We start from the raw sequence: 16,691 nt of genomic DNA on the forward strand, positions 1-16,691 counted from the left end.
GGATGCGGGACAACAGGCGAAGAGTCCGGCGCAGAAGGACGTCGAACGTCCCGAGACACCACACAAAGCCCTGCTGCAAGGACTGGAGAGACGGTGGCCACAAGACGAGGCCCTGATCACCAGGGCGCCGAGTTAATGATTTTGAACTTTATTCTAGAGATTTAGGCTCTGTCGGGGTCAGCGGATGCGAGGTACAGCTCGAGTGTGCGGCAGTGGGGACGCAGGGTAGCGGACGGCCTGGAGAAATAACGAGGTGGCCACGGACTGGGTGGGGGTGGTGACCCAAAAAGAAAGTGGCTATCCAGATGACACCCAAGTTTCTGTCCGGAGAAATGGGGAATCAGGGCAGGACGAAGAGCTCAGCTGTGGACATGCTGACCTTGACGTACGCGTGAGACAACCAAGGAGCGATGCCAGACGTGCTCCAGCTAGACGGGTCGGGTCCGGGCCAGGAACGGCGGGCTGGGGTAGATGCTAACCTCTGGGCGGCCTTAGCGTGGGTGACACCAAGGGAGTGGCTGAGATCACCAAGGGAGAGAGTTGGGAGGTTCGGGACCCAGGACGGAAACCTGAGAACTTGACTGTCTGAAGTTCAGGTGGAGGACGGAGTCAGCGAGGAACCCAAGGGGCGGGCGGCCGGGAAGGCAGGCGGAGAACCACGATCAGGCCCAGAAGCGAGAGAAGCGCTGCGTGAATGAGGGAATGCCCAGGCTGCTGCTGCTGCTAGGTCGAGGGGACAACTTAAACTCTTCCACTGAGCGTGCCAACATGCGTGTTTTAGGGACGGTTTGGGGGCAGCATTTCTTAGTCCAACCACGTCATGACTGTAGCTGCTGCGGGGGTAGCGCTCGACAGGACCCCTGCTCCAGGGCGGGCACGTAAAGACATCACCGCTTCTGTAACAGATTTGGGTCTTTGCACGTATGAACATATATACATTCTTCTACTGACACGATTTTTGCTCAGGTACCAGATGGTTTAAGTGTTTCAAATCTTGGAAAAATTAAGGACAAACACAGAACTTCATCAAACCAGGGTTTATGGAATTGAGTCCCAACAGGTTCTGAAGAATTAGGCTCTCCCGGAACACAACGGAACAGCAAACCCGCACACACCGCATCCTGCTAGAGCGGACGACCTGGCAGTTCCCTAGCGGTTCAGCTGGGTTGATCCACGCAGAGCTGCCGAAGCAGTGCCTGCCACATGGTCATCGGTGTCTGAACAGTAGATGTTTCAGTGTTGAACTCTACCGTTACTTCATTATTTTCAATCTAGGCTGCTGGGCAAACTTGTTAGTTTTTTTTTTTTTTAAGACTTTATTTATTTATTTGACAGACAGATCACAAGTAGGCAGAGAGGCAGGCAGAGAGAGAAGGGAGGAAGCAGGCTGCCTGCTGAGCAGAGAGCCCGATGCGGGGCTCGATCCCAGGATGCTGGGATCATGACCTGAGCCGAAGGCAGCGGCTTTAACCCACTGAGCCACCCAGGCGCCCCCAAACTTGTTAGTTTATTCCTGACAGGAACGATGTCAATTTGGTGCTCAGGATCACATAGACACTTGAAGTTGTCTGCCCTCAGGTAGAGAGATGAAAGCTATCAAGGTTAGTATCTAAATATGGTTTTTCCCAGGGGATAAATTCAGGGCATGTGGAAGTCTCTGACAGGCCTCTGTTTGTCAGTATCCTAAAACTGCTTTCCCACCGAGATGAAAAGAATCAAAGTGTGTCCAGATCCAGGAAGGATGTCAGGTCTAATCGGGGATGGACCCATGACCTTGGTATGGTGGTCGTAGCTCATGTGGGTGTGGAGATGACACGGTGAGTGTGGATGGGAGGCATGAGGTGACAAGCAGAGGGGAAGATACAGAACCACGTATGTGCATTTGCAGTTGGGAAGACCAGAACACCTTAAATGATGATAGGAAGGATCCTACAGAGAAGAGGCTGAAGACACTGGAGAGAGGAGCGTAAGGGTCCTGTAAGGCAAGAAGGGTTGGGATACGGAGAACAGGTGGCCACACAGCCATCCGATGGGTTGGGTGGACGCATCTCCCTTTCGAATGACAAGAAGGGAGAAAAGGATGAGTGTACCTACAGGTAAGGTAGAAGTTCTGGTGTTGGCGAGTGGAGGTATTTCCTGTCCCAATGACTCTGATTCTCTGTGAAAAGCTCAGGTCATGAGCTGAGAATGAGGCCAAGAGACGGAGGCTAGAGATTTGGGGGACGGGAGAACACTAAAAATCGTCAGAAGTTCGGAGTGGGAAAATCAGCTGCCTAAAGAGATGTAACAGAACTAACCAGTGTTGCCCAGGAGTGAGAACCTCCAGCAAATTGTTCAGCCTCTCTAAACCTTAGTTTTCTCATCTGTCAAAGAGCCCTGTTTAACCAGGCCCCTGACAACAACAAATTGAGTTATTTCTGGGTGTAGCTACCAAGAAAAGAGTTGGTAAAAGCTGCTTTCTTTTAATGTTGCCAGTGGGACATTATCATGTAAGAGCTCAGCGTGACGTTAGTGTCACAGCTTCAAACATCCAAGTTGTTCAAGTATTCTTTTTCTCCAGTATCAATCTGACTCAGTTGGTTATATTAAGTTCTAGCCAAGTAAAAATTCACGTAATGAACCTGCATACCGTTGCATTATTTTAAAAAAGGGCAGCAGAGTGCTTTCTTTTTACATAATCATCATTCAGTAAATGTTACATGGTGAAGGATTATGCTTTAATCTCCTTTTCAATAGAAAGGTTTTCTAAGGAAATGACTTGGAGTCTTTCACACTTATCAGATGCCTTTTCATGATTCTTTTCCATTTTCGCAATTCTCGATCCGAACTGCATAGCCCGCTTTGGCAGAAGAGCAGAGGTTGCTAAGCCGAGTTCCACTGCCGCGAGACGCAGAATTAGTTTTTCACCAATTCCACGGGGTAAAGTCAAGTCTGCCTTTTCCCAAACCGGTAGGGAATTTAGAAAGGAGACGACATTTTCATCCAGAAAAGGAAATCTAAAATAAACAGATAAATAGAACCATAAATATAATCACATAAGTATTAAAAAAATCTGGTATGTTTTTCTTTTACGTTTTATTCAATGTTAAAATTTATAGCAACAAATTCATTTTTGATGGCACTGTTTTTCTCAATTAAAAATACTCTGGTTATTTACACAATTTTACGGCTAAAACTTAATCACATTAACAAATATTTCACGTGACTAATTTTAATACATAGGCTACAAAATAAATTAAATTCTGCCTCAAAAAATAAATAAATTAGGCCTATGGTAAGAAATAATCTCAAATTGTTTCACAAGGTTTCTTTGGGGATGCCTTGAAAATAAGTGCAGTCTTTTCTTTTTTCTTTTTTTAAAGATTTTATTTATGTATTTGAGAGAGAGAGCGAGTGGGGATGGGGGGGCATGGGGGGGCTGGGACAAGAACAAGCAGGCTCCCCGCTGAGCAGGAAACCTGATGCAGGACTGGATCCCAGGACTCTGGGATCATGACCTGAGCTGAAGGCAGAGGCTTAACCGACTGAGACACTCAGGTGTCCCACAAGTACAGTCTTGACTCAATTACTCAACCTGTGTGCTTTCTATCACGTCAAAAGAAAATCAACTTTAGAGGTATGAAATCAATATAGAAGGGCTCTATAATCCTGAGCTTGTGAAACATTTACTTAGGGTAAAACTTTATGGCATCAAAATGATTTAGGGGCGCCTGGGTGGCTCAGTCAGTTGAGAGTCTGTCTCTTGGTTTCAGCTCAGGTCAAGATCTCCCAGTCAGGGATAGAGCCCTGAGTCTGGCTCTGTGCTCAGCGGAGAGTCTGCTTTCCCTCTCCCTCCACCTTTCCCCTGTTCGCACTCCTGCACACACTCTCTCTCTCTGAAATAAATAAATCTTAAAATAAAATTGGGGTGCCTGGGTGACACAGTTGGTTAAGTGTCCGATTCTTGGGTTCGGCTCAGGGGATGATCGTGTGGTTGGTTGGGGGACTGAGCCCCACGTGAGGCTCCAAGCTTAGCAGGGAGTCTGCTTGAGGAGTCTCTCTCCCTCTGCCTCTCCCCCGCTCATGCTCTCTCTCTGAAATAAATAAATCTTCTAAAAAATTGATTACACGTATGCCCTTTAAATGGAGACAAATGGTGTAACAGAACTAAGTATTAGATTGAAAAAAAACAAACAAACAACTTTCTGCCCCTTGGTTTCCCTAGCTTCCTATAAAATTCTCGTTTTTGTTTAAAATACTTCGAAACTCTCCCTTCAATTCTTTAAATGCAATACCGTTACATTAGTGTTTCTGTTTTATTGTATCTTATTCTAGCTTACACAGAGAGACTGAAAAGGATAAAGGCACTTGTTATGTGGAATATTTTATAAAAGTGAACCAACTGCAAAAACATCTCTCTCTATAAGATAATCTAATTAATTGATCACTATTAATATATATGCCAAGATACATAATTAATGAATTATTTAGATCCAGCCACTATCATATTTGTTAAAGCACAAGTCTGTATTTGTTGTTTCAAACTTTCTTCATATGCACTTTTATATGAGGGTATCATATGGGGCCTTTAGAATTAATTTTTACTAAATAGAATAAATTCTTTTCTATGACCTATCTGAAATAAAGACTGAATTTGTCTCTCTCTCAAATAAATATACCCTTCAAACGGAAAACATTTTATAGTTTTTATATTATGGTAATATGTATAAATTATGTATGTATATTATATATGTAGATTCGATATATATAGAACTTACGCATTTTCTATATATACTGAAAAGCTGAAGTAGTGTTAAGAGTGAAGTGTGAGAGTGTTGTACTATGATGTTCCAGTTCTCACAAAGCTTACTGGACTCTCTCTTCTCACATGCTTACACACTTGTAATAAACTACCACTTAATAAATTAACCTACTTGAACACACTTCTGCTTTTTGTAACTAAACAATTCCTCTTTCTTTATCCTTAATAATTTAAAGTTGTCTTCAAGCATTTGTTTACTACCATCAGACATTCGTTGGAGGTAAAAATAAATCCCTGAATTAAAAAAAGAATATACATATGAAAGTGCCCTGATCTCTTTGACACTTTCAGGTAATCTGCAATGTATGACCAGACTGAGTCCAACGAGAGGTGGGTATGGATCCCTACACACAGAATGTCCATGGTGACAAAGCCAGGTGCCCTCAGGCTGGAGGGGAGAGCGTGGGAATAGGGCCTATGCTCTTACTGGGACGAAAGCAAACACCTGAAACAAAACCCAACCCTTTAAAAATACCCTCTCTCAGCATTTCATTACTTCAGTTTTACAGTCTTTTCCACTGTAACATGGAAAACAATCACGTCATTTTATTATCTTTGAAAATTACGAAAAAGACATTTCTTAGACAATGAGTTCTGGAAAACAACTGCTCCCCTGACAGCTCCCCAGCTTGCCCTCTGATGGACAGTGTTTGTGACAGAGGCCGAGACAGTATTGTTTCTACTGCTATTCGTGTGAAGAGTCTCCAAAGAGAAGGCACGTTAAAATCTTCTCTTACACTCTAGTGTTTCTACAGAATTACCCACAGCACTCAGAGAAGTAGAATTACCTTGCTTCTTTTCCATGATCACCAATAACTCTGTCATCACGACCAAGGTTTCTAGAAGATATTCGTCCCAGTTCCATCTCAATTTCCTTAATTAATCCTTTCATTCCATGTGTCTGAAAGCGGACACGATGGCGAGAATAACCCGCAAGCTGCTCATCAGCGCCAATTCCAGAAAGAACCACCTGTGATGGTTTAAGGAAAGCCATATTCCCAATATGAGATAAAGGAAATAAATAAAATAAAAGCAAAGCTTTAAAAGTTATCATCTCAAACATAACATTTTCTGGAAAAAAAAAAAGGAAGTCATAAAATAGTAAAATATGCCCAATTTTTAAAAAGTCTTACACACTGCACTGCAGGTTAAATGCAATTAAGATACGCTATATTCTTGCAACCTAAATGTTAGTAGCTTCCAAGGGTCCAAACCAGGTCTCGGAAACTCCGAGCCCAGTGTGCCTGCCGTCCCATACCTTTGCTCTGCTCTGATAGGATCCCACGTCGCCGTGGGCCACTAACCAACCAGCTCCTCTCGCAGCAAACCAGACTGCACAGCCAATGCTGTCATCCAACACTGTATCCAAGGGCTGAACCAAGTGGCGTATTCGAGCTCTTCTTAATTCCTGCAGTTCCTCCAGAGAAACATTAATTTCAACTAAATTCCAAATCCGGGAAGGGTTAGCGGCCTGTAGCTCCTTTAGTCCCGCTCTTCCTGTGACGCGATCTGGCACATCGAATCGTCTGTCAGCGCCCCCGTCCCCGCCGCCAGCAGCATTACCTCCAGAGGATTCTTCGGAAGGTGTTTCATGACAACTTGTCTGGTTTTTCCTCTTTTGGTTAAAACCAGGTAATACGGTCTTCTCTTTAGTCGCGAAAGCCACGTTAAGAAGATCAATGGGTTCATCCAGGGGTATGTGGAGGTCCGCGAGGGCTGCAAGAACCATGGAATCGATGCCCCCCGAAAACAGGACCGCGACATTTGCTCTCCTGGCGCCCGTTTCCAAAGCCGCACCGGGGGTCAGGTTTGCATCCCTGGGTAAGCACGAGACACGTCTCTGCACCGCGAGACTCAGGACCTCGAGGAACTGCTGAACTACTTCCTTTGTGTGTCTGTCAGTAAGAAACATCTGAAGCGTCTCCCTTGTAGGAGGGACACTGGCGATGGTTCTGCGAGGCAGGTCCAGGGGAGCTTGCGGCAACGTCCTATTTAAGGGAACAACGGGTTCTTTCAAATGTAGTCTGCCTTCACTTGCTACCGCTGATACAAATGTTGGCAAGTCTGCCGAAACCTGAATTAGGCTATTAACACACTCCTTGATAACATTCTCCCCGGAAATAGATTGCCAAGGGTATAATTTTAAAACCACAGATTTGGAAATGGAAGCAGCCTTGAGATCAATTCTGAAAATTCCAGATGCTGGAACTTCTTGCCACTGCCTGGCCACTCCGGATGTCTGCGGGCCAACTGAAGAGAGGCAGAAACTCTTGTCCAAATTACTAAAATGCCAAAGCAGGCTACGGCGACCAAAAAAGTCTCTACCAAACCATAGATGATGACTAGACGCTTGGTAATATATAAAAGACCAAGGACCTTGGACTTCTGAGAAGAGTGACAAAATATCAGATTCATTCTTACAGGAGGAAAGGTAATTAAACATTATTTGAGTATCATTCTCTTCAGCTTCAACCCTTATGCCACTGAAGACTTCTCCATTCCACAGGAAAACATCACCCCTTTCACCTTCCACAGGCTGGGCAGTCAAAACACCTCTTAAGTGAAGGACATGCCCAGAAAACACACACTGGTAGCTAACACTGGATTTTAACAACTGTTTACTACTACTGGGTCCCCGTCGGCTAAGATTATACAGTAAATCCTCTTTCAAATCTTTGCTGAAATGCTCAACAGAAAAGCTCACAGAACAACAAATGCCACACATTGTTATGTGAAATCAAGTTGACTATTTCTTGATTTTGGTCTTCTCTGAGTTTTCTAATTCTTGATATTCTTTTTTCAGTTCATCCAGTATATCTGTGGAGGAGGGGAGAAGAAATATTAAGTAAAATGAAAATTCTTGGACCTTTCCCTAGTAATTCGTAGAGCAACACTTACCAAGATCAAACCACTAGAGTACACGCACTGCATTCAAAAGGCTTCTAATGACAGATGTCTATCTTTTAGGAAAATAATTTCTGTTTATTAAATGCTTATTTTGGCCCAGGCACTGGGCTATGAACTTTATCTATTCCTTGTGTTTAAATCCCCAAAACTTTGGAGGCTCAAAGTAATTCACTCAAAGTTATAAAGGGAGAAAGTGGCAGAGCAGTTTTTATACCTAGATCTGCCAAAAAAATTCTAAAGCAGACATTAATAATTAGGGCTTTCTAACACAATTTATATATTTTTATTTTATTTTTTTACTGTAGACGTCCATCTTTGGAAGGCTAACTTAAAGAAAAACCAGACCACAGCATTAATTTCATCTGACATACCGCCATCCGATCTTTGGATATATATTTGAGCATTCAGATGTAGACAGCATAATTTAGGCACAACCACGACTTTCTACAGAAAACTTTGAAAAGGCTTTTCATGCATTTCTATATAATATACCAAAAAAACTTACTTTTGCTTTCAGAAAGCATTTCTGTTCGGTCTGCAAGAAAGAATATGTTGCTGTTCTGTTGCTGCCTATATACTTTCTGCAAAACATAATTAGGCTAATATCAGGATTTGATCTAAAAAGCATATGCCAAAACTCTGAACCCTTTTATTGCATATTCTTGAACTTCAGTAACATATATTCAGAATAATACCTTAGTAAATATAGGTAAATAAGTCACCCATTATCTTACCACCTAGAAAATGCTACCATTGAGATGAAATGATTTTTCTCTGCATATATCAAACTATCAGTTTCCTTGAACAAAAAGGCTCTTATGATAAATCCAGATTTATTATTTGCTTTTATCAATAAACAATATATTGGGAATACTTTTCCTTATCAATCAGTATTCTTTTACAATATTACTGTATGGGTATAACATGACAGTTTATTCCGTAAGTCCTCAAGTTTTAGACCTTTAAGACATTACCAACTTTATAAATCAATGTTGCAATGAAGTTTTTGTAACTAAATCTTTGTTCACTCAATTACTATAAATGGAACTGGGTCAAAGTGCTACATAGTTTTAAGATTTTCATACATTCTGCCAACTTGCCCTCTAGAAAGTTTGTACCAGTTGTGACTTAAGTTCTAAAATTCCAAAAGGAACAATACCAGAAATGTCAAACAACCTGTTAGTTATCAAATGCTTTAAAGGGCTCAAAATAATTTCTTCCTGAACTTTAAAATGTAATTTCTGACAGTATAACTATACATAAAGCAGTAGCTTGCTTATTTATGAATACATTAATGCACATGACATTAAGTAACCATGTTAAATATCTGGAAGACTTGTGTAAAATAATTTCAGGTAGGGGGAAACAATTTATCCTTTTTGTTTTTCCAACAATTATCCACGGTCACTTAGAGGCATAGTTTCCTTTCTTAATATATTTAAAAGTTATTTACTTCAAAAGAAAACACCAAATTCAAGTATAAGTCAATACCATTAGTGATTACAGATCCAAGATACCATTGTATAATTAATATCGTTTGGTTCAAAGGTACTGCAAGTTTCTTATGATGGGAAGAAAACATTGTCAACTATAATCAACACAGATATCCACAACATATGTGTATAAAATCTTGGGCACGTTACACTTCAGCAACGTAAGTAAAAAAGATGCTGAGATCTTGCAAATTTTAATGTAAATATAAATCTTACATATAATTCTTTTTACTTTAGTATATAAGTGAATAACCAAACCTTCCCACATACAATTCAGAATTATCCTCATAACTCACCCTGTTCTTCTTCAGGTTAGAAAGTTCATCCACGACAATTTTTTGTTCTTTAATCTATTGAAATAAAGAAAAACTTCTTAAATCAGAGGCTAGCAGAGTGTGCTCGATTGAGGGCCTTTTAAACTTAGAGAGATGGGACAAGGGGCTATAATTCACCGGCTGTGCAAATGGGCAGCCTGCAAACACACGGATTCTTTTTGAACAGCAGCGTGTGGGCTGCCGCCGGAGGAAAGCTGGGAGAGGAAACCGTGACCACACTTGACAGGTGTTCGAGAGCCCACTGAGCCCAGACCGGGGGTTTGGTGCACTCATGCAAGGGCCCCAGTAACTCAACAAAGTCTGTGCTTTTTATTTTAGACAGACAATATGCATCAAAAGTAGTATCCGTTTTCAACGACTTCTTTCAAGTCACGCTTTTGCTTTCTTAAGAAAGTAGCACGTGTCGTGCACTAGCAATGGTTCTCGCGACTTACGTACTCAAGAGCGGAGCCACGTGCTCAGCACGAGTACGTCGTGCAAACGCCCTACATGGGGCCACGAGGCCCATCGCTTTCCGTCTCGGCTTTGCTCCTGTCCCCGTTTCGGAGGCAGAACGGGGCCGGCCCGGTGGCGGGCACGCGGCACCACTAGGAGCGAGCGACAGTCCCGACGCTCTCCGGTAGCAGCGGGTCTGCGATCGCGGTCCGCCCCGCACCCGTCGGAGACCCTCGTCCGTCGGCAGAAACGCTCGTTCCGGCGGGGGCTGGAGCGGGCGGGAGCGCTCGGAGGCGGAGTCCCCGCGGGCGTGACCGTCTCCGCGGAAGGCGCAGTGACCGGCCACCCGCGAACCGAACTCCCGGACGAACCTGTGTGGGCGCCTTCGGACCCGCGTCGGACAGACCCGGGCCCCTGAGCCGGCGGGCGCGCTCGTCCCTTTAACGAGGGGACGACCCCGAGGGGTCCGGCTGGGCGGACGGTCGCTGCCCGGGACGGGGCCGAACCGCCCCGCAGGCCGCTCGCAGCCCAAAGGCCGTCGCACGGCGGTGCCCAGCGCGTGCCGGAGCGTCCGTCTGCGGGCGGCCGCGCACCCGCACCCGCGCCTCCCCGCCCCTCCGCAGGCAGCCCGCGACCGAGCGCGCGGCGGGACCCCGCGAGGGCGGGGCGGGGCGCGTGCGGGGCCCGACGGCGCGCGGCTGACCGGCTCGTCGACGGCGCTTCACACACGGACCGGGCGGGTCTTCGCGACGGACACAGCGCGGCTGCCGGGCCGCCGGGCCGCGGCGCAGGTCGGGGTGCGAGGCGCCGCCACGGCTCGGAAAGCGCAGAGCCAAGACCCAGGCACGCCTCGGTCCCCGCGCCGCCCGCGTCTAACCGGGGCAAACCTCACGGTCTCCGCTCCACGCGCCGCCGAACGCGAGGACTGAGGGGCAAGGGCGGGCCGAGCGGACGGTCCGGGCCGCACTCACCCTGCTGCCGAGGTCCTCCTTGCGCAGCGCCGAGGGGTCCGCAGAGCGCAGCCCCGCGCCGTCCTCGGGCCGCCACCCGCCGCTGGGCATCTCCGCCGCACGGGGAGCGCGAGCCGCACGGCCCGCACCGGCGCCCGCTCCCGCCAGGCCTCGGCCTCCGCGCGTGCGCGCTCCCGGGGCCCCGCCCTCCCTCTCTCTCCCGTCAGTCTCAGCGAGAGCGGCTGCGCCATCCGATGGCGCGTGCCGGAGTTGTGCGCGTGCGCACAGATGCTCGGTGAGCGCGCGAGCCCGGGTGTGCGATTCGAGAGGTTTCCGAAGGGTCCCCTAGCGGAGCCGGCGCGGAAACGCTCCCGCGGCCTCCGCGCGTCCGGGTCCCCAGTGGCCTGTGCGTCCCGTGCGCCCTCCAGCGGTAAGCGTGAGGAGTGGAAGCGGGACGGGAAGCGCCGCGACGGTCTGGGCGAGGAAGGATGCGCCGCGGGGCCGTGATGCGGCAGGTACATTGCTGGCAACGGAGCCACGGGCTCGTGACATGTTTGTTCACTTCTTACTAGGCTTAAAAGACACATGCAGGGTGGACAGGTACGTGGGACTCTCAGATAAATGAATCCATTTTTAATGTAAGTGTTTTCCACGCCATGTTTGCAGCATCCCACTCCGGCGGGAGAAATCATCCAGACCCCGTCAGGAGGACATGGCGGGTGTCCTTCTGTGTCTTCTCCGGACTCGACTCCTACGCGGGGCTGCTTTCCAGTTCGGCGGGAGCGCGTGACCCGTCGAGTTCGAGGCGGCGCAGACGCGAGTCGTTTCCCTCCGGTGGGTTGTGCGTTCTTGTTCAGTTTGCGTCCGGCTGCGGTTCCAACGATGTCTCCACCAGTATGAGCTGTGCGTCTCATAAGCCGTTTGGTCTCGACGCCTTCTCTGTTCGTTAATTGACGGACTGAGTGACGCTTCGGCGTGGGTCCGTGTCGTCCTTGCGAGAGCCGGGACCTCGGGTGTCCTACCCGCCCCGCACCTGAGCGCGGGCACCTCGGGGTTCGGAGCGGCCGCCGGCGGCTGCGGCTCGCGGGATGGGGAGGGACTGCGCCTCGGGGTCGTCGAGGCCCGGGCGTATCTTTTACTGGCTCTTGGAGTAAATCCAAAAGTGGTGATAGAACCAAGTTGACTGTTTACTTTCCCTTTTTGCTCGTCTTTTAAAGTTTTGTTTTTGTTTCTGATGTACGGATGCCTGATAAATGTTTATACATGACTCATAGCCGTGATGAAACATTTGGTTTCATGATGTGTCCATTTGATGGTACCTCTTGCACGTTGGGTATTTAGTCTCTGTTAGAAGAGAGATGAAGAGAATCCAGTTTTCTGGTCTTTTTGTTTGTCCTTTGTGAGCTCAAATTAATTAAGAACTTTGTGTCCACAGGGAAGAAAAAACTGGATTTTTGACTTCTGGGCTGGTTCATGTTTGTATTTCTGTTGTGCTTTCAATCCAAGATAGATGTAAAACTGAACCTATAAGCTCTCTATGTGTCCATATGACTATAATTTAAAATAGTCTTTATATGTTGCTATCTGAGTGTAAAATGTTTTCATACTTCTGGAGGGCATTAATAAATTCCATTATAATGTCTCTTAAAGAACTTCTGTTCTGATTGGTCTGTAGACATAAATGTGCCCTTGGATAAATCCCCAAATTTTAAAAAGCCCCAAATTTCTAGTATTTAATATGTGTTGGACTTTTTTTTTTTTTTTTGCTTGACAGTACAGTTTTTTTATTTGTTATATATTTTTATTAACGTGTAATACATTATTTGCTTCAGGGGTACAGATCTGTGAATCACCAGTCTTAGAACAATTCACAGAACTCATCGTAGTACATATCCTCCCCAATGTCCATAACCCACCCACCCTATCCCTCCCCCCAAACCCCCCAGCAACTCTCAGTTTGTTTCTTGAGATTAAGAGTCCCTTATGGTTTGTCTCCCTCCCTGTTCACATCTTGTTTCATTTTTTCCTTCCCTTCCCCCATGACCCCCCAACCCTGCCTCTCAAATTCCTCATGTGCTGAACTATTATGGAAAAAATTTCTTCTTAGAAAAACTGCTAGCTTAGATAAATTTGAAGAATACAAATTTATATAATTAAGGTGAGTCTTTGGAGAAATCAAGTTAGATTAAAAATTTTGGTTTAAGAAAGAAAAAAAGCACTTATATGTCTTTGCACTGATTTGTCAATGATAAATAAAATACAGATACATTTTTAATGACATTTAAATTTGTCTTTTTATGAAGAGATTAGCTAATCTGAATTTCCTAAACTGCTTATATTGATTTACTGATTAAATAAGCTGGCATTATGGCTATAAAATATGGAAATTTATGAAAAATGTAAATTTATATCCACTAAAATGAGTAATTATTCAGACAGACTTTTTTATCAACAGTAGTTATGTTCTGTATCATGTAAGTTTATGCATAACTCCAAAATCCTTAGGTAACTTGAAATCCTGAGATAAGAAATTGGGTTATTTAATGATTAATCATTAGATAAGTAGATAACTTATTTTTAAAAATTGAATACAGAAACACTGATTAGTAGAAACGTAATTTTAATTTTATATACTTTTGCTTCTTGTTTTTATACACTTTAGAATGGATATCCTTTTGGGTCTTTTTAAAAAAGGTTTTTTTATTTATTTTTTAAGATTTGATTTTTTATTTGACAGAGAGAGAGAGAGTGTGGACACAAGCAGGGGGAGTGGCAGAGGGAGAAGCAGGCTCCCCGCTGAGCAGGGAGAGAAATAATGGGATTGATCCCAGGGCCCTAGGATCATGACCTAAGCCGAAGGCAGACTAACTGACTGAGCCACCCAGATGCCCAATTTTTAACAATCTTATTACCAACTATTATATTAACTAAAAAAACTAAAATTTGGCATTCTTTTAATTCACCTCCTGTTTGCCATTTTCAGAAGGTGTAAAAGGAAAGTGATTGGCTGTAGATGGTTGTATTTTGTTATGGTACTTATGAGCATTATTTATCTGCTAAAATATTTGCATATGACTGTTCTCAATTACCTACCTCTAGTTCTATGAAATAGAAGTTATTAAATTGCTTAAAAGTTATAATTAGTTATAAAAAGTTATAATTAGTATGGGTGGCGAAGATCTCATTAGAGGCAAGAGTAGTAGAGAATGCAAGGTAATGGGATGAATCTTGTTTTGCAAGAAAAAGGAGGGTTCCCAGTACAGTGTCGCTTTATTCCAGAATGTGAAGGAGCACAGTGAAAGGCAAGACTTGAGGAAATGGAGCAAACTGGACAAGATTTGATGAAAGTGGATTTTATTTACCTGCTTTATAATACGGGGGCCTGAAAAGAAGCTATGAAATACATTAAAATTTTGGCAAAGTACATTAGCACAAGATAATATTTAACAATTTTTAAAAGATTTTATTTCTTTGTTTGAGAGAGAGCATGAGAGAGAGAGAGGGAGAGCACAAGCAAGGGGAAGGAGTAGAGGGAGAAGTTGACTCCTTGCCAGCAAGCATTCTGATGGGGGATTGATCCAGGATCCTAGGATCATGACCTGAGCTACAGGCAGACCAACTGACAGCCACCCAGATGCCCAGTGTTTAACAGTTTTATTACCAACTATTGTATTAATTAAAAAACTAAAATTTGGCATTCTTTTAACTCCAACTCCTGGTTGCGTTCCCCAAAACCTTTAGGGTTAAATACAGTTCAGCTGGTGGGAACCTGGGAGCACACCTCTCCTGACACATGGGGTGTTATTTTAGTTCATGCTCGGAGGCAGAGTTGTGGCTTTTTTATATAGCTAGAGACTGAGCTTCCCAGTACGTTTTTTGTTGTTCTTCCTCGTACTCCGCAGTCGGTAGCAGTGGCTGGCAGGGTGGGAGTTCTAGCTCCGCTTTTGAGTTGACTCTTTGATCCATGATTTTGTCCATACTAAGTGGTCAGAAATACTGCAGGCCAGTCTATAGATGCTTACCCCCTTTTGGTGGTGGCTTATTGCTTATGGCTGTGTTCAGCATGGATATTTGTGTGTGTGTGTGTGTGTGTGTGTGTGTGTTTAATTTCTGGGGGCCTCCCAAGGTGGCATACTACTTAACAAAGTAGTGATAGTCATATTTGTGTGGTGAGAAACTGTTTTCAAAGTTCTTTCACATTTTATCCTTTTTTTCATGTATACCCAATTGTTTCTATTTCCTCCCTCAACTGCTATAATTCCTACACTGCTTAAAATAACATTTTGGGGTTACCTGGTATCATTTGTTTTGTGTGACTGGTTCAGGACTGACCATGTGCAGCCCACCACAGAACGAAATAGGTTCTTCTTCCTTCTTTCATTTAAGTCCATTGCCGTCATGCACCCTACCTGGTAAGATAATTTCATGTTTATTAATGCTATTATACTCTTGCTCTGGTGCTGCATTCTTAATATATTTCATTCTGTTTAACAATACATAATTCACTGTTGACCTTTTTATAAAAGCATAAGGCATTATTACCCCCCTTCCTCGGTTTTGAATGATGGTTTCCCAACCTCTGTCTTCCCTTGCTTTCTTGGTATATTGCAACACACAATTGTGTGTAGCCTCATGAGTCTCCTCTCTGTCTTTACCAAATGAAGTGTGGAATAGTGCTGTGGTTCCCACATACCAGTCAGTAGGTGGGTGCCCTTCTAACTATGTAAAATCATCTGAAAATTTTGTTCATATACATATTGATTTCTCAGTCCTTTCCTCAGGTTTACTGGATCAAATCTTTGGAACTAGGATATGGTTGTCTGCTACATCGCTTAGTATTTACGATTTACCCTATAATCAAAATGGCTGGGCTTGAATTTAGGCTTATATTTATTATATGTGTGACTTTGGATAAGTCATTAACCTCTCAAGCCCCAGTTTCCTATTCTGTAGAATGGGAGTAGTAAGCGTGCTTAAGTCAAGGGTTGTTAGGAAGATTGGGTGAGTTAGTGTTTGCAAGATATTTATAATAGTTTCAGGCATATAGTAAGCACTATCTAAGCGTGTGTTAAAAAGATAAGTTAGAAGTTATCCCAGATGAATTTGACACAAGCAGGGTTTATGAACCAATGGAACGGAAAGAACCAGGTTCCAGATGCTTGGCCTGTTTTTCATCGAAGGTATGTCTTTTCTTCTACTTCCAGTGATCCTAAGGCTGAAGGCGTTTTCGGTTATCTTGGTTGTCACAATAAATGGATGGTTCTGTTAACTCTGATGAGGTAGGACTAGTTGGAAGCCAATTGAAAGGAGACAGACTGACCCACAGACTTTTAAGAAGCCTAGACTAGCAGGCTAAACAGTGGTCTTAGCAAGGAGACAGCACTGGAAATTGCACGGGTTGGGATTTTGGCCTGGCTCTGAATAACAAAGAGATGAAATCAAAGATGAGGTAATATTGTAATCCAAGTAGGTGTTTGCGTCAGGAATTCTGTCAGACTGTGACAAGGCTTGAAATAAGGTCTGGTGTTTATAAGCAGGGTTCTAGTATCAGAAGGCGGACTACTGGGTCTTATCATACAGGCACTGGGGGGAGGAGACAGTGTCTTAGCTTAGTAGAGAACCACATCAGCCTGATCTTGGTCACTTAAGGGAAATGGCTGAGTCCCCAAGCACTGGGCAGGAGATGTGTAAACGCTTTCAACTAGAGAGAAGATGGGTTCTGCAACTTAGTTTCAGGTATGGAATGTGGAGATCGGACACTCTTGACTCT

At 44.4% G+C, this 16,691-nt stretch overlaps 2 protein-coding genes across 2 annotated transcripts; both read right to left on the minus strand.

The window, feature by feature from the left end:
* Positions 1-134: 134 nt before the first annotated feature.
* On the minus strand, positions 135-7,526 carry ASNSD1 (asparagine synthetase domain containing 1; the record flags this gene model as incomplete). The annotated part of the gene is made up of 3 exons (XM_080798200.1): positions 135-2,996; positions 5,590-5,771; positions 6,060-7,526. 3 exons carry the CDS (start codon positions 7,524-7,526, stop codon positions 2,711-2,713), a joined length of 1,935 nt encoding a protein of 644 aa, XP_080654326.1. The 3' UTR covers positions 135-2,710.
* On the minus strand, positions 7,404-11,117 carry ASDURF (ASNSD1 upstream open reading frame). Its single transcript, XM_080798201.1, has 4 exons — positions 10,943-11,117; positions 9,498-9,551; positions 8,214-8,289; positions 7,404-7,618 (listed from the first exon to the last, which is right to left on the minus strand). Exons 1-4 carry the CDS (start codon positions 11,030-11,032, stop codon positions 7,548-7,550), a joined length of 291 nt encoding a protein of 96 aa, XP_080654327.1. The 5' UTR covers positions 11,033-11,117; the 3' UTR covers positions 7,404-7,547.
* Positions 11,118-16,691: the final 5,574 nt, after the last annotated feature.

This window comes from Martes martes (genome assembly GCF_963455335.1).
Source record: "Martes martes genome assembly, chromosome: 3".
In the NCBI taxonomy this organism is placed as follows: domain Eukaryota; kingdom Metazoa; phylum Chordata; class Mammalia; order Carnivora; family Mustelidae; genus Martes; species Martes martes.

What these genes read in the sequence shown, in the direction of transcription:
- ASDURF (XM_080798201.1), bottom strand. Translation starts at nt 11,032, where the DNA reads ATGCCCAGCGGCGGGTGGCGGCCCGAGGACGGCGCGGGGCTGCGCTCT. An exon ending in AGGAGGACCTCGGCAGCAGG is followed by an intron (nt 9,552 to 10,942) that starts GTGAGTGCGGCC and finishes TTATTTCAATAG; the next exon opens with ATTAAAGAACAAAAAATTGT. An exon ending in CTAACCTGAAGAAGAACAGG is followed by an intron (nt 8,290 to 9,497) that starts GTGAGTTATGAG and finishes TATGTTTTGCAG; the next exon opens with AAAGTATATAGGCAGCAACA.